Source organism: Drosophila subobscura, chromosome J (assembly GCF_008121235.1).
Source record: "Drosophila subobscura isolate 14011-0131.10 chromosome J, UCBerk_Dsub_1.0, whole genome shotgun sequence".
Classification (NCBI taxonomy): domain Eukaryota; kingdom Metazoa; phylum Arthropoda; class Insecta; order Diptera; family Drosophilidae; genus Drosophila; species Drosophila subobscura.
In genome coordinates, this window is record NC_048532.1 from 2657134 (window position 1) to 2675801 (window position 18668).

Genomic DNA, 18668 nt, shown 5'->3' on the forward strand with positions numbered 1-18668 from the left:
CTTTCCCTTTAGGTTAGACGCAAATACTATGCAAGACACTTGGCGCAAAAGTTACAGGATTCAAAATACAGGTGCAAACGAAAAGGAAAACGAAAACAGTTTTTATAGAAACTTAACTAAAAACCGAAATAGTTGTAAAAGTTACACGATTAAAAAGTGGGACGCGACGCTTAAAAGTTACGCCAATTTACATACAAGTGTATATATTTATATATGTACATGTCCTTACATGTATGTATATAGATACATGTATATTGGTGTGTATGTATATATATATATTTAGACAGGTGTGTATAAAAATAAAATTTGTTATGATTCTCTTGCTTTTGTTTTTGTTTTCGGTAATTCCTAAAGAAGTTGGATTTTTTTCCTCTTCCTCTGTTGCTCTATAGATCCATACATAAATCGTATAGTGTTGCTTCATTAGAGGGACTTAAAATAAAACACGCATTAATTTAAGACAAATTAATTAATTAGTTAAACGTAAACGTAGTCTAGACCTAGCCATAAACATAATAATAATTAACATTGAATCAACAAATGTGTATGTGTGGTGTGTGTATTGGTGTGATTGATAGTTGGTGGTAGTAGTGATGATGCATTCTCCATATAGTACACTCTACATGGAATTCTCGTTCTCTCCTCTCTCCTCTCTCCTCCTGCTGCTCCGCATACGCATAGCATTCGAAATTTCTACATTGAGGCGTCTCGCCTCTGCCTCTGCCTCTGGGGGTTGCATCCCATTTTCCTGCCTTGTTATTTACATTTCATAAATGATTTAAGTATTCCATATAGTGCTCCACGTGGCCCTACACCTTCCGCTTGGCGTGCAGCATCTCCATGAGCAGAGTCTGGGTGGGTGCATTGCCGTCACAGTGTTTGGAGTAGAGGTGCTCCTCGCCGCGTGCGGCCATGGCATGGATTTCCGGTAAGATGTTCACTAGCCTACTGAATTTGTCCTGCAGGATAATAATTGTCCAAGATATTAGAACTCTTCAAGCAGTAGCTGATATGTTAAGCACTTACATTGACTGAAGGATAACAGGTGAGGGTGTAGTCCAGAAGGGCTGCCTGCACATTATCATGTCCCTCTGACACGGTCTTTCTGTTCACAATGCCTCGTACAGCTGTTTTGGATTTGCAATATGTTGAAATACTTCCCGGCACTTTAAAAACGAATGCGCACTTACTTGGATTCAAAAGTATAAGGAATTTCATGCAGACATAGTCGCCCATGTCGAATTTCAGGTCCTGCAGCTTATTCTGCAGCTCGTTGAAATAGTCGGACAATTGCGGCACGCCCAACAGCCCCAGACTGAGAAGATTGAAGACCTGGCCATTGTTTAGCTGCGTCTCATCGGGCAGCCCGTTGTGGATCCGATGGTGCAGATGGTCGAGAACCAGCATGTCCGACCAGGAGTGTTGCAGCAGCTTCATTTGATCATCGACCTGCCAATCAGCGAATCAGGAATATAAAGTTTATATTATGTTGTACATTGTAGTATTTTATATTATATTATAAACCATTCAAGTTAAGTACATTTTTCAATAGATACGTTTTTGTTTAATGTGTGATGAAGATATGGTAAGGCCTAGATTTTGAGGTTTTGTGATTACAACATGCTCTCGTGAGTCGCTCTCTGGCTTCGCGCTCTCTCTCGCTCTCGCTCTCTCTCTCTCGCTCTCTCTCCTCTCTCTCTCTCTCTCTGATTATGGCTGTGGTATGGGTGAGAGCACATCGTCAGTTGCCGCTCAGTTGCGTCATTTGTGAGTGAGACGCTGCTTACTGGCTCCCTGGCGGACTGGCAGACGGACTGGTTCAGCTTTGGTTGCTAAGTAGGTCAGACACCAAATGAAATCGAAATTCAATGCAGATTTGATGCGGCGCGGTCGTCGCGCTGCCGATGAGACTGACGCTGCGCCGCGACGCTGCCGCGTGCTGGCGGCTTACATAACAGGCCGCAGACTTGGCCCCTAGCTTGATAACTGGTTTTCACGTTTGTGGCTTTAAACAATGTTGGGGCTCCGGATCTGTCTGTCTGCCCTGTTGCTGGGGATGTTAGTGCTGTTTCTGCTGATTTAGGATTTCTGTTTGGAATCGATGGTGGTGGTCGTGGTAGAATAACAGGACTGTGGACGAGGGACCATACCTTCAGGTCCTTAAAGAAGACCGTGTTCCTTGCCCAGTCCACTTGCGAGAACAGATTCTGATCGAGCACCTTGCACATCAGCTCAAAGAGATCCACCTCCACCTGGTTGTAGGTCTGCTTCTGCAGCAGCGCGAACAGCTGCGTCTGCCATTCCCGATCGTCAATCGATTGCACAAATTCTCGTATCATCGGGGAGACTCTGCAATAAGTATTTGGTCATTATAGCCGACTTTACTACCGACCATGCCCGGTACGCAAGACATGATAAAAATAACTAAACACTCACCTCAGTGGCTCGATAAGCGCATCGGCTGTGCTCGATGGATGAGTGCCGGAATCGAAGCTTTTGTTTTTTTTTTAGAGAAAAGAAACATTATCAATTATAAGCAATATTGTCTAGTTTTCGTTGTAGCAGACAAGTGCAGCAATGTAGACAGGGACAGACTTAGGGAAATCAGAGGATCCTTCATAATGGAAATTAATTCAATAATGGAAACTCGAGGAATTATTTGGATTTTAGCAGATTCTTTCCAAAGTGCTTTCTGAGCACGCCCACGCCCAAGACTATAAAATGTCGTATCAGAAATATACCCATTGATAACCCGCATTCAAAAATGATAAGGCTGGCCCTATCTACACTTGCTACATCCTGAGATGGCAACCTTTTGCCAAAAATAATTGTCATAGGGAGGGTTTTCATGGTTGGTCTGTTTCCCGTTAGGTTTTGCTCTTTTCTGTGGTTCTGTTCTGCTTGTTCTTGGGGTAAGTACCACAGTTTCGAGTCGGCCGAGTTCTGCTGAGATCCTATTCCAGCTTCGTGGCAGCTGCCGTTGCCGCTGCCGTTGCGATGCAGGCCGTCGGTGGAACTGTTATTGCCGCCGCCGCCTCCCGCATTGTTGCCTCCACCGCCTCCTCCGCCGGCGCCAACTGCACCGTTGCCTGTGCTGCTGCCGGTGTTGTTGTTGCCTGTGCTGCTGCCGTTGCTGCTATTGCCATTTCCAACGGAGCTGGGGCCGTTCAGACCGCCACTGCCCCCGTTTCCGGCATTAATGGGCGTGGATATCACTCCGCCCGTGCTGGCATTCACCTGGCCCAGAGCAATGGCAATGGGGCTGGGCGACGAGTCTGGCGATTGCGTGAGTGAGGATACCTGTTGAGAAAATGCCGCATATTATCTTCAGTATCCTTGCGAGGGGCTTGCCTTACCTGAGGTATTTGGATTTCCTGCTTAATGTTCATATTTGGATATGCTTGGTAGCCCGGCGAGATCGGCGTCGGCTTGATGTCCGGCCCCATCGAGTTGCGCAGAGCCTGGAGGGCGATCTGCCGTTGGCGCATGACCTGCAGCTTCCGCGCCCGATCTCGCTTGTACATGGGTCCGAACTTGTTCCTGCCACCCCGCATCCGATCCGCTCGTACAGCTGCAAGTGAGAGACCAGAATGATTGATGGCTTGTCAAAATAAAAGGGGCAGAGCGTCGGCAGAGCTGGCAATAGAGAGCGCGAGCGAGTTTGCTCACACACAGATGCACGTGCTGAAGAATGTGTGCCAGTGTGTGTGTTGATTATTTGTAAACAATACGCTTGACCTAAATTACAGTTACTTGTTCAGCGACATAGATAGACAGGCACACACATTTGTACACACGTTGGAAATGCATATTTCATGGCGGTCACCGCCACCTGCTAACACCCATATGGTATCATCGTCAGTTCTGCCCTGCAGTACGCGAAAGCCATCTTATATCCTTAAAAATGGTTGCACAAAGGAATCAATAAATAAAAGAGCAGCACAGCAAAATTAAATGCATTCCAGGACACGTTTAGACAGGGGTTTCCTCCATGGCAGAGCCTCAATACTTTAAAACAGGGCTCGGCACGGCCCTATCCCTGGGGTGCGGAAAAATGCGCTGATGCTGCGCTGCCCTCACGTACACGCGTACTACAGTGATTCGTACCAATCCCAATATAGTGAAATGTTCCGTTTTGCGTGCTGTCTTCACACACAAACGCAAAAACGGCTCGTTAATTGTATGGGTGCCGAGCCCTGCTTTAAAACGACATCCTTTAGGTTCTAATAACTATTTGCTGCATCTTTCCATTTATTTTACCCAGAGCTCTATGTGTTTGGCTTGGGGGAAAAAATAGCGAGAACTAAAACACATTCATTTTTTTATATTTCTCATTATGAATCCCAACAGAAGCCCAACTCTTGACAAAAACCACGCATGGAAAGCACCCACACACATACATACGTATGGTCATACATATAAAAGTACGCACATTGAAAGAGAAAAAGAAAATGAGGAAAGAAAAAGCCAAATCTGTACATTGCGCATACGCCGCATTGTACAACGATATCAAAACAAAAATTATATTATAGCCACACAGTAACGGTAAAAAAAATAGCCACGGCACGTTATTCGGTAAAACGATAAATATTCTCAGTGGTCATGAGAAATACTTCTATTTTATTACAGTTTATATTATATTATGGTAATTTTAACTACAGAACAAAATGGTTCAACGCTTAATTCAAAAGTACTAAAACAATGTGGGGCTTTAGACAAAAAAAGAAAGCCATCGAAATTCAATTAGGTTGGGTGAAGGATCGCTTCGAAACAAAACCTCCCTCTGCAGTAATTTTCAAACTAATTTGAAGACCCAAGGAAGACCTATTATTTTGCGCACAAGAGTGGGTGTGTAAGCACACACTAAATGAAACGCAATAAAAATGCGCTTCTTATGGCGCAGCGAAAAAAAGCGTGCAGAACGTGTGGTGAGGGTGAAGGGGTGAGAGTATTAGGTGATGTGAGTAGGGTGTGAGAGAGAAAGGTTGTCGGATTCCAAGGGTTGGGAGGAGGGTTGAGGCATAAGCCAAAAACAGATTCTAGGCATACATACACACACACATATGTACATCGTCCGTCCACCCTCTAGCACGATGATTAGAATATGTAATTGTTAGGGAGTGGGATGCCACGCCATCGGTTCCAGTGGGCTTTCGCGTACTGCAGGGCAGAACTGACGATGATACCATATGGGTGTTAGCAGGTGGCGGTGACCGCCATGAAATATGCATTTCCAACGTGTGTACAAATGTGTGTGCCTGTCTATCTATGTCGCTGAACAAGTAACTGTAATTTAGGTCAAGCGTATTGTTTACAAATAATCAACACACACACTGGCACACATTCTTCAGCACGTGCATCTGTGTGTGAGCAAACTCGCTCGCGCTCTCTATTGCCAGCTCTGCCGACGCTCTGCCCTGCGCTCTGTGTTACACTCTCTTTACGATTATGCTTTCGTCTTTCGGCCTGGCAACGCGAAAGAGCTTTCTATTACGACACAGCACACACACACAAAAAGAAAGAGAGAGAGAGAGAGAGAGACATGGAACCACATAGCATTCATTCCCCTCGGCATTAGACAACTTTGTCGAGTGGAGTAGGTCAAGGACAGTGTGTGTGAAAACTGGGACAACACGGGCATTGTTGTTGCCGCCTCGCCTGCCAACTCTCCCAAAAAGAAATGTTACTCTCACTCATACTCTCTGTATCTTGCACGCTCTCACTCTCTCTTTCTCTTTCTGTCCGGGAGTGTATTTGTGGGGGACTTACGACAAAAGTTGTTATGCTTTTTTCCGGCTTAAGGTTTCAGAGTGCTTATGTTAGGGTAAGGCTAGGGGTTTTTTTTTAAGCTTTTGGATATATTTAAAAATGAAATGTTTAAGAAAGCCAATCGTTATCGGCTATGAACTTGTGATAGATTAAACTGTACAAATATAAACGTATTTACATACATATGTATGTATGTATGTACATACATAAGTATTTATGTATGTATGTACATATATGTATATGTAAGTATGTATGTAAGTACACATTTTCTCACCTAACTCTTTAAGGGCTTTATTAGATCTTTTATTTGTTCAAAGGCCTACTCTTACATAATTTCATGTCTTTGTTGTTGACATTTTTTTACTTTCAACTTTGTGTTTTATTTAGATTTTCACCTTTTTTATTGCATCTGTGTCTGTGTGAGTGTTTGTGTGGGGTTAAGTGGTTCAATTTGTCAAAAACAAAATGTTTGCTGTTGAAAGTTTGTTTTCTGGCTCTTCTCTTTCCTTTCCTTACTTTTTTTATTTTCCCACACTATTTGGAAAGGGAAATCAATAAATGGCCGTGTCACTGGCTATACTTGTGGGTGTTTCGGGCTGTGTTATTTTTAAAGCGCTTTTGGTAACAATTTTCTGTCAATGGTGCGTATGAGTAACTTTCTTGACTTCCAACATTGGGTCGGTTTCATTGAAATTTCATGAAATAGTTTAAATGTTAAATGGTGTAAAATGGATATATGCTGTATGTATGTATGTATGTACATATGTATGCATGTACATATGTATGTATGTATGTGGTATAGGTATAAAGGTTTTATATTTCTTTAAGATATTACTGCATCATTAATAATTTCTCAGATTGTATTTCATTGTTTTAAGATTACAATAAAGTATTTAATATTTTTCTACATAAGTTTTCACATCATTGAAAACACACTCTTTGATGGTGAAAATAGGTTTATTGATTTTAGACAAAAATAACAAAATATTACGTATACGTTCTGCTTAAAAATTGGAATGGAAAAGAAATTACATATGCACAACATATGTACATACATACATTCATATGTACATACATATGTTCATAAATGTATGAACTGTTGATTAACATGCAGCGTTTACCCTCCCTTTCGAATTAACATAATATTGAAATAATAAATATGATTGACTTTTTCATCCAAGCGTCAGAAACTATTTATTTTTACCAGTTCATTTTCTGATATTTATTTTATTGGAACGTGAATGGTAACAGTGTGGGGCTATCTTCGGTTATACACCAGATTTTGTACACCCTTTTGACAAATGTTTGATATATTTGACTTTTGACTATAATTTATTTTGAAAAGCACATGTGCATACGTACATATGTATGTATGTACATATGTACATACATATGTATGTAGTATGTATGTACAATATGGATCTACCTATGACTTGTCCTGTATTTACAACCTGTAAGAATGTTGTCACATTAAGGATTAGGTGCTATTATCAAGTCAAGTAATTCTAAAAGGTTTTTTTTTAAATTCCCCCGAAACAAAAATCCGCATTTTTCCGCTATAGTCCGGTCCATGTGAGTCATGTGTTTGAAGCGGGCTCCACTCCGAGGAAACCCTCTCGAATTGGGAGCCCGAAAAAGCGGCTAAAAAGTGCCGCAATTATAACAAACGAACTGAAATCAAAAGCTCGACTCAGAGAGAGTGAGGGAGAGCAAGAGATAAAGGAGACACAGAGGGAAGAAGAGCACCGCTGCTGCTGACGAAAGAGATTTCAAAAGCGGCTGAGCAACAGCAAACCAATAGCAAAACACAAAACGGAAGGACGGTACGAAACGGAACGAAAACGAGGCGAAAATGTACATACGTAATAATTCAGAGAGCATTACAAATAAAAGCAACGACACACACACACAAACACCTACAAATTGCGCTCTCTACATGTTGCATTGATTACACATACAAAGGCACTCAGAGGCAGAGAGCGAAACACACAGTAGAGGACGGCTGAGAGCTAGACACTCATTTTGCCATATCACGTGCACTCACACCATCGCACAACGGAATCTAGGTCATGAGCGCAAGAGATGGCACTATGGGCCAAGTACACGAAAGCGGAAATGAGATGGCAATACATTGATATACGTATTGCACACACTTTAGTGCCGTAGTCGCTGTCGCTGTCGCTGCCACCACTGGCGTCGCTGCTTGGCTGACTCAAGTGGCCGCAGCAGAGCGCAATGGAAGAGACGGAGGAGGAGACTCAGAGGAGGCAGCAGCAGAGACTGCGTTTGCACGCCGCTTGTGTGTAAGAGTGTGCAAATCGAAAAGGAAAAACAAAATACGATCGAGAAAAATGAATCTGGTTGGAGTAGCCGTAAATCTGATGGAAATTGGTAGGTGTGGGTTTCGTCTGGTCTGTCAGTCGACAACACAAAAACATAACAAAACCGGAAACTTCTGAAACATACAAATGGGGAATTCTAGTTCGTAAAAAGTAAAAACTCGTACTACTGTAATGGAATAGATAATATAATTTTCGTAAATAATAGTATTTCAATAGAGAAATTGAACATCCTCCTTCGTAGGAATACTTCTTACATTTACAGTGTAGATTTTACATCAATCAAATGGGGATGAATACTTCGAATATTCATATTTCGCCCCTTCTTAACATCTCCAAATTGCTCTTTTGCCTTTGTATTAGGATCCAAAACAAATAAAGCTATTTATTTCTTACGAGTATATGACTACTTTTTACGAATCAAATCGATTAAGATCTTAAGATATATCTACATACATACATACATATGTATATTAAATCGGAGCAACTCTAATATTGAAAAGCAAACAATTTTCGAGCCATAATTTTCACACTTTTTCCCACTTTGCATAATAATTTTCAAACTTTGTTTGAACCGCCATGCCATGACAGACCACATCCCCCACATCGCCCCCTCCCCTCGCTCCCACACAAGCATGTGCCATGTGGCAGCGAAGCAAGTGAGCGTTGCAAATGATGGAAATAAGAAAAAAGAAGAAAAAAACGAGGAGGAAAAACGAGAAACAAAACACAAATTGCGCGCGCTCATTTGAATCCAAATCGACAAAGCAGTCACTGAAAGTGTGGTGGTGTGGTATGTGCAGGGGATAGAGGGAGGAACGATTACAAAATGCAAACAATTTTTTTAAAAGAGAGCAACACACACATATGCACACCCAGCTGAGAGTGCCAGAGCCAGAGAGCATCAAGTCGGGTTTTTGGTGCCATGCGGCCGCTATTTTTTGCTTTTGTTTGGGGCTTTTTGGCTTTGGTTTGCCAGTTGCTCTTGCTTTTTCTGCCGCTCTTCCCCTCTCTCTGACAAGTCTTTTTCTAATGCTGAGCGCGGTTTACACAGATAGCAGCGCACACAGCAACAGAAACAGAAGCGACTGCGGCGCCAGCTTCAGCGTCAGCCTCTCGTTTTGTGGGTGAGTGCAAGCGGGGGCGTGGAATTCTTTTGAGGCCGCCGGTGCATGCTGCACTGGCACTTGGCCACAGAGACGGGGTATGAGGGCTATACATACATATGTACATACATACACACATACATACATACAAATATATGAATATACATAAATATGTGAAATATGTGTGTATGCCTTATATATGTAGCTCTCTATATATTATACATTCATATGTGTATAACTACATACGCACATATGTAAGTATGGTTATGTACCATATTCATGGCACATACTTGTTTGTGAGGCGCCCCCTCGACTTTTACGGTACCAAAAGAAACAAAAATAAAAGCGGTCTTTTTTTACACACTTTATAGGGTAGAGGGGCGGTAGGAGGCGGAAGGTTCTCAAGTTTTCATTTCAATACAGAAAATGAAGGATTCCATTAGCTGTAGTTGTGCATATTTAATCACGATCCGATTCGATATACTCTTATCAAAGATCCTTTGGAAAATCTTCTATTTTTGTAGGGATACCCTCAACGATTGGCAGGGTGAACTGTTCTTTACTCGTTTCTTGCTGTTGTTACTTGTTACTGTTATGCGTCTTTGTAGTGCAAGGGCTTCTAGACTTCGGTTTAGTAATGTTAACTTTGTTACGCTAACAAAGGAAAAGTTGCATCTAAGGATATTAACAGTTCAAAGGGAAAAGGGAATATGCCTTATTTACCAGTAATAGTTTTCCGATGACAAGGAAATGCTTTAAAAAATATTAAGTGAAAATGTATCAAGGTAATAGTAGGATTAAGCCGATTTCTGCCTTTAAAAGATCCGAACTCTTTTCCTTACATATGTACAAATGTATATGTATATATAATATATATATATATGTATGTATGTACTATACAAACAAACGTCTAAACCAGAACAAGTACACAGAGAATCACGTCGCATGCCGAAAGGTGTGAACAGAGAGATAGAGAAAGCCCAAAGAACATCAACCAATCAACAACCAGGCAATGGACTGGGGACTGTGACTGAAACTGGGACCAGGAACCGTGGAGCCTCAATGGGGAACTAACAAAAATAATTATAACCACAGCAACACTTGGGATAGGTCCAGGAGATGACCACAGACATTTTCGTATGCATAGCCTTTCACGTATGTACATATATTGTATTACAGAAACATTTCCATAATCATTGTTTAATAAATCATTTTAGCGGAGCAGCCTTGGATATATTCCTTTGAGGTAGACACAGGAGAAAGAGAACAAGGAGAGCATTTCCCCAAAGGATTTCAATGTTAGTTGCCCCTTTGCTGCGGCTGCTGCTGCTGCTATTGCTGTTGCTGCGCATTTATAAATAATAAGGAAGGAATATCGATTTAATTTCTGTCCAACTGCAGAAGCGCATGGCGAGAGGGCCCCAAGCGAATGCCAAAAACTGCAAGACATGGACGCGCGAGGCTTGTGTACATCCTTATAATATATGCATGTCCTATATCCAATATCGTATGGCGTGTATCGTGCATCGTGTGTGTGGCATGAGGAAACGGGGTCATGGTTGGGGCTGCCAATTGGTTCAGTAATTCGAGTCTTGTCATTCGGCAAAATTTTGAATAGTTGCAGGACATATTTAAGGGAATCCACTAAAGAATTGATGACTAATATTATATATGTACATATGTATACGCAATATTCCACATAGGCTCTGTGAACCAATGAATAGGGGAGCTCCAAGTGCCCTTTACATGTATGTACATATGTATATATAAAATATTCTTTACAATGAATCAATAGTTTTCCTAGAAAATTCCTTCCATTGCCAAAACATTACTACAGTTTCTTTCTGGCGGTAACCAGAAGACCGAAAGCATTGCCGAAAAGAAGAATGGTGAAAAAATGCCATTTTCATGAATAAACCACCTGCTTTAGGTGAAAAATTTAGTGCAGCTGTAAAACACCTTTTTTAGGATTGCTCATACATTCTGTAAGAGTCTGCATTAGGTGGATAACAATGCATTCGATTAATTTATACTGGTGTGTAACATCTCCTAACAAAATATTTAATTACACAATTCTCAGGAGTTTTAAAAATCCGATCGCCATGACACACACGCGATGGTGAGCGAGTATAAAACTAGCCTGAAGCTTAAATGTACATATGTATATATGTATGTATAGAATAGATACGAATATATCGTGACAGCTATTATAAAATTTCAGACGCCTAAAAGCTAATTTGGAAAGTATCCTTAAGGTACATGCTGATCTTAAGGAAATTATCATTAATCAACCAACTTTTGTTCTTCCTTTACAACCATCTTTAACTCGAGAAATAAGAAATATCATAGTTAAAATCTGTTCAGACTCACCCTCCAGCTTCATCCCCACCTCCAGGCACTTTTGGAAACGGCAGTAGGGACACCGCTTGCGTTGCGTCTTGTCGATGTGGCACGACCGCTCCGCCACGCAGGTGTAGACCTTCTTGTTCTGGACAGTCCGCTTGAAGAAGCCCTTGCATGACTCGCAGGTGAGCAGGCCGTAGTGGTAGCCACTGACCTTGTCGCCGCATACGGGACACAGCTCTTCGAAGAGATGCTTGAAGTCGATCACTTCACCGCCGTGTCCCGGTGTGGCGCTCGTACCGCCCATGGCATTGCCCGGGCCGGGACCGCCTCCACCACCGTTGGGGCCGCTGGCAGTGCCAACGGATCCGGCGGCGGAGGACATGTGGGCGGCATTGGTGTTGCCGCTGGAGCTGGCCGCTTGGGGCAGCAGCATGTAGCCAGAGCTGCTGCCCGAGCTGCCGTTGAGGATGTTGCTGCCAGCTCCGCCACCGCCTCCGCCCCCACCGCCACTCTGCTGTGAGTGGGAGGAGGTGGTGTCCTGGTAGCCTGTCGGAAATATATACTGTGAATCGAAGTTGTATATATACGAATAGGACGAGGAGTTGAATTGGTTGGGGTTGTTGGCAATATTCTGTTGCTGCTGCTGCTGCTGCTGTTGGTAGTGTCCCTGCTGGTCGGGCTGCTGCTGCTGCTGGTGGTGCGTGCTGTGGTGCTGTTGTTGGCTGCCACTAACAGTGCCTCCTGCTCCAACTGCACCACCCGCTAGCTGTAGCGTATACGCGTTATATTCATGTTCGAATTTGGAAAGACCATTTCCGTCATTATCGTTATTGTTGTTGTTGTTGCTGCCACCGCTGCTGCTGTTGTTGTTGTTGTTGTTGTTGTTAGGGCCCGTTTGGGACTGCTGATTGGCGGCCAGAGCCGGACTCGAGGGCTGCTGCTGCTGCTGCTCGAGTTGCATGCTGAACGGCGATATATTCAGCGACGATATGAACTGTACGGTCGCCTGTTGTTGATCCATTTCTAATAACATTTCATGTAAGTTTTTTCGATCAAAATTTAAAGGGAAATTACTTTTGTTTATTCTGCGTTGAATGGATTTCTGGACGGTTCTTCGCTTTTTCCACTCTTTATATTTATACGGGGTTTTATAGAATAAAGTTTTATGGTTTTATAGGTTTCAATATTTTAAACTTGATAGTAAAATAAGTTTTTCTTCTTGTAATTGTTGTGGTTTTCATACGGTGGTCTGGTTTTCGCACTCACTTTATGCTCATTTTTTATATGCAACATTTTTAAGGCCAACTGAATTTGATTTGAAATTTATTTATAAATTTGTGTAAATTTATTGTTTATTCGTGCGACATTAAACGATTGTGGTATTGTTGCTAAAATGTATCATAATCTCTTGACATCATTTTGTCTATAATTTCATATGAGTTTTATTTATCTTTTATAAGAAACGTATTTTACAAACGATTTCTTAGTTTTAATTTAATAGTTGTTAATCAATTCTAAATTTAATTATAAGAAATGTATTTTAAAAACAATTTCTTGTTTAATTTGAATTTCTTTAGAAGAAATGTATTTTTTATGGAATTTTGTGTTGGTTCTTTAGAAGAAGTTTTTTAATTTTGCATCTTTTGTTTAATGTTATTTTATTATTTGAACACGTTTTTTTCTTTATAAGAAAACGATTTAACAATCTTTCGAAGTGATTTATGCTTCATTTTTTGTAACAATTAATTCTTTAGAAGAAATGTTTGTGTTGTGAATTGATTTTGTTGTTTTTACAGTTATAGTTTTTGAGGTTAACTTTTTAGATTAATATTTTGCAGGTACGTTGACGAGGTGAGTGAGATAGATAGATATATATTTATGCATATACGAAATATATACGTAGACAGCAAAAGGATGATTTTTGTTTATAGATTTATCCGACAGAGGTAGGGCTTTATATATGCATCTATAGATAGCTATGTATGTATATCCCTTGCTTGATTGTGTGCGTTGGATTTTGAAACTTGGTTTTTATTTAACACTTTTGGCTTTTCCGGTGTAATTCTTGGAATTTTATTCACACTTTTTTTAGGAGGTCTCGATCTCCTCTGCTTTTCTTCCCCCTGGGACTTGAATGTGGGTCACCCACTCGCGATATTTATTGCACTTTTTTGTGTTGTTTAAACAATTGGCAGCATTGCATTTGCATCGCCTCCCCTCGCTTTTTATACGCGTCGCGACACACACTCAGATAAGTATCGTACACACACAAACAGGCACACACTCGCACACACACTCACACAACGCAGCAAGAGAACATAATCCTGGGGCTGTTCTGCTGGGGTGCAAGGAGGTGCTGGCGGGAGTGCTGTTGCTGCAGTCGGCGGGGTGCAAGGAGCAGGCAAATGCAATTCTGTAACAGATTTGATGACTATATTTTTTATATTTTATATTTGATATTTTTTGTTTATTTTGATCAATTTTTGGCGCTTTTGCTGCTCCTGCTGCTGCTGTGGTTGCTGTTGCTGTTGATGCTGCTATTTGGGTCACACACACGCGCGTATTTTTTTGTTAATAATATTTCGTTGTATATATGTATGCCACATGCATTTGTGTATATATAGTAGCGTATATATATATGGGAGTGTGTATATTGCCAGGCGAAAAACACGACTAACATCAACCACGTATCTCGATTGAATAAACCCAAGCCCAGCGTCGAGGATACCGCAATACACTAGAGCCCGCTGCCGCTGTCGTCGTCTCTGTTCGCTTTACGCTGCTGCGCTCGCTGTTAGCTTCTCGCTGTGATGCTTCGGTTCTCTGTCACTGCCTCTGCAGGCGTCGCTGCCCAGCCTGCTCATTCACTCTCGCTCTCTGCTCAAGTTTTCGGTTATTACGTATACGACCCGCCCGACTCTCTCGCCCGTTCGTTTTTGCTGCAAGCAGTTTCACTTTCAATAGCGTTGCGCTTGCCTGCTCTCTCACTCTTTGGCTGTGCACTCTCTCTGTCCCATTCTCTCTCTCTTTATCTCTTCTGCTGTGGCGGCGACTGCGCTGCCTGGCATGACTTAGTGCCCCCCTTTTGGGAGCTTTGTATTTGTTGCTGTTGGCACCGTTGCTGCTGCTGCTGCTGCTGCTGCTGTTGCTGTTGAAATTCAAGCCGAGCTGAAAGCGAAAGTGAAACTTTTTGGCCTAGCTTTGAGCCACTGTACAATGTGCAGTGTACACTGTACAACACAGTACCGACAACCACAACTCATTCTTTCGGATATGGCCAAAAAGGCATTATGAAAGCCATACAAGCCGTAGCTTTTAAAGCAAAGATATTTTGTAATTTCTCACTTTAAATAAACTTGGAATTGTTGTCGTACCACTTAGGTACGAATCACTTCTTTCACACTTTGAATACACTCTCAGAGGGTACGTGAACGTCTGTTTTAAATATATGTATCGTCCGGAAGCTATTTTACAAGGAAAACTTGTCGTTTCCTAAGATAATCCAATCGAGACTCTTCTACATTCTTTTGATCTGAAGATACGGACCCGAAGCTACCCTTTCTTTCTGGTTTCTTTTTGGTTCAGTTTTTTCTCTTCTTTCCGTTTTATATCTCTCTTTTGGTCTCAATTAGTTTTTGTTTATGTTGGATTCGTTATTGTTGCATTTGTTCATGACACGGTTTTCACGTGGCGCGTTTTCGTTTCCTATTTCTACGTTGTTTTTCTTTTGTTTTTATATTTATTTTTTGTAATACTGTTAATAATACTGGTTTTGTCTTTGACTTTTTGGTGGTTTATTGTCTCTCCTTTAGCCTAAGTTCTCTTGCGGTTTTAGCGTGTATTTTTATAAAATTCGAAGCAGCTAGCTTTTTTCTTCTCTTAATTAACATTCTTTACGAAAGTTGTTATACATTTTTGTACTAGTTTATTATTAATTAAAAATTTTAATTTTTTCGCCGGTTTATACAGTGTGTTCTTATATTTTTTTCATTTCTTAAATATTTTTTTATATTTTTTGGCATCTTGTACATATGTATGTACATACATATGTAAGTAAATACATTCAGTGATAAAATAAATTATAGAAACGACAGGCGCATTCAAATTTGAATCCAAATATTTTATTTACGAGAAAACAACTGTGCTTGATTTCAGGATATGAGGCCGTATTTTTCTTGGAAAAAATAGTAGAAACGAAGTCTTATTTTTTTCATAACATGTTTTAAAACGGTTTAAACCGAATTGTACTGGTAATAAATCATAAACTAAAGAAAAAATAAGATATAAAATTACTTTGATCCTGATGAAAAGGTCGCGGAGGACATAGTACGGATATTGAAAGAAAAAAAAAAATTTTTTAACGAGAGGTGTGTTGAACTGAGGCGATGCTGCGTGCATTGTTCCGCGTGTCTCGTTTTTAATTGTCCTTACTCCGTAAAAGCTTTTATTAAACCCATTTTAGAATCGTAACACTACCTGACGTTGTGTGACCTTCATATCCTTTTCTAAGGATATTTGTTCTTTCAATATCCGTACAATGTCCTCCGCGAGCCATTCTGAAACTCTAACAACAACAAACACAACCGGATCAACCGGATAGTTTATGAGTTGTTACCAATATAATTCGATTAAAACTGTTTTAAGAAAAGTTATAAAAAAGATTCGACTTCGTTTCTATTATTTTTTCCGGGCTTAAGAACTGTGAAGATTCATTTCTGTTATATTGAGTTTTTTATAATTACTGTTTTGTTACATTTTGAAACATTGTTATGCAGGCTATCAATACAAATTATGAAACTTAAAAAAAACAAAATTTTCCCCGAACAAAATTTTGAAAAAAGGGGAAAAAAAGATTCGTTTTTATACCCGGTACTCGAAGAGTAAATAGGGTATATTGTATTTGTGCACAAAGTGAATGTATGTAACGCACAGAAGGAAACGTTTCCGACCCCATAAAGTATATATATTCTTGATCAGCATCAATAGCCGAGTCGATTGAGCCATGTCTGTCTGTCCGTCCGTCCGTCCGTCCGTCCGTCCGTCTTGTTTGTCGGCTAGTTCTCAGAGACTATAAGAGCTAGAGCCACCAAATTTTGGCACCAGACTGCTGTATGCTCACACTGAAACCAGTGTATTTTAAAAATGAGCCCCGCCCCCTTCCGCCCCCGCAAAAGGGCGAAAACCTCCCAAATCTACAATTTTGAAGATAACAGAAAACTAAAAACGCCATTCCGTAGGGAATGACCATATCTATCAGATCACCAAATTGGGATCCGATTGGATAATTATTATAGCCACAATGAAGAAATTAATTTTCAGTGGCCAAACCCACCCGGTCCCGCAGCTTATAGCAGCACACTCTGCTTCGCGCAGTTTATGGCCTCTGCCCCTGACACTTCTCTGCCGCTGCCTCTGCCGCTGCCTCTGCCGCTGCCTCTGCCGATGCCTCTGCCCTGACTCTGCAGTGTGTGTTTCTAGGGGAGGGTGGCGAGCTAAAGGAGCGTGTTGGCGTGAGTAGTGTTGTTGATGTAGATGACAGATGAAGAAAAAATGTAAAATTTGACAAATAACCGCTAAGTTGCAGGTGTAGTACTGAGTGCCGGGTATAAAAGTTGTGACGCGTAAGAAGCGTCTCACACGTCCCTTCTCGTTTATTATTTTTTCCGGCACTATACATAGATAAATATGTAGATATGTAGATCATAGGTGCATACATAAATACATACGTATGTATGTATGTATGTATGTTTAAAAATTTAATATTTCATATCACCGAACCGTTCGGTCGGTGATCGTCTCGTCCTCTCGCGTACTTGTTCAAAGCAGACTCAAAATAACTCATTAAAAAACGCAAATAAGGATGCAGGCCCTATAGGAGGCCGGAGACCCATAAAAAAAAAAGATGAACAAAGAAATTACATAAGATTCCACCGAAAGGAGCATAAAATATACAACAAAAAAGAGAAAAACGTTGTCGAAAAAACCAACTTTCACTCACGGAGTTTGAGTTGTAGTCGGAGTCCAAGTCCGATTCCTTTACTAACCAAAAACGGAACTAAAAAAAGTAGAAATAGCAGAAGAGAGAGAAAAAGAAACCGACCAAACGACACCCGTAAAAATGCAGCCTTCTGTGGACAGTTCATGAATCACAAAAATGCTGCAAGAGAAAAGAAACTGGGCAACCGAGATGGAAAAACCCTTAAAACGAAACCCAAACGAAATGCAGATAAACTTTCAATGGATAGCCATAGCCAGTTAGGATACATGTGAAAAAGTGTCTCCCATTTATCTCTCACTCTCTTCTGTACCGCCTGCCGCTTTCCCGATCCTAAGACAACTCGGTTTGCGTATGACGCAAAGGAGAAAAAAGTAAACACGTTTGCCACCTTCATGTAGGTAGGTTGTTGCTGGGTAGATTACAACATTTCAACGCTCAATTACCAAAGATGAGAGAAGACGCAACAGAGACACACACAGACAGGCGTCTCTGTCTTTGTCTCTTTCACCTCTTCTTCATCCTCTGTGCTCTTAGTTTGCCTGCTTTACAAAAAACAATTGAGGAGTCACACACAGAGCTTACGAAATATCCAAACGCACTCCCCACTCAAAAGCTCAAAACACGAAAAAATTAAACCGAAAACCAGAAAGTTAGACTTGCCGACCGTAGACCGAATCTTTTGATACCCTTACAAATCAGGCATTACTTAAGGTACATATGTACATACATATATGTAGTACTTATAAGAAATGTATGGTACTTCATGGATTTCTGCCATTTATGCTTCTGGACAGTATGTTTTAAGGGTATACAAACACAGAAGCCATAGCCAAATGCATATTTTCGTTTCCTTATCCAAAAAATACGTTCGTGACCGTAGCAAACAAGATTTTTGGATCTCTGATCATATGGACGGCAGGTAATGACAAACAAACACACACAAACACAGGAGGGTGATGGAGGGAGAGAGTACGAGGAATGGTTGATTCACTCTCACTCTCGTCGGAGTCTGAGCACAGCACAGGGCTCCAAAACAGGTTTCGGGCCGATAGCCAAAGAGCGATACGAGAGGAGACCTACTTCTGCAGCAGACAGACTCGCAGCCTCAGC

General features: G+C 41.1%; 1 protein-coding gene across 1 annotated transcript in view; it reads right to left on the reverse strand.

Annotated features, from left to right (window-relative positions):
- Positions 1-324: 324 nt before the first annotated feature.
- The window catches only part of LOC117895008 (nuclear hormone receptor FTZ-F1), a 44294-nt gene continuing 25950 nt past the window's right edge, over positions 325-18668 (reverse strand). The window contains exons 3-10 of the mRNA XM_034802357.1: positions 11585-12106; positions 3357-3571; positions 2921-3300; positions 2437-2493; positions 2151-2349; positions 1191-1449; positions 1027-1127; positions 325-959 (exon numbers count right to left, since the gene is read on the reverse strand). Coding sequence (XP_034658248.1) covers positions 810-959; positions 1027-1127; positions 1191-1449; positions 2151-2349; positions 2437-2493; positions 2921-3300; positions 3357-3571; positions 11585-12106 — 1883 coding nt within the window. The 3' untranslated portion in view covers positions 325-809. The remainder of the gene's footprint in view (positions 960-1026; positions 1128-1190; positions 1450-2150; positions 2350-2436; positions 2494-2920; positions 3301-3356; positions 3572-11584; positions 12107-18668) is intronic.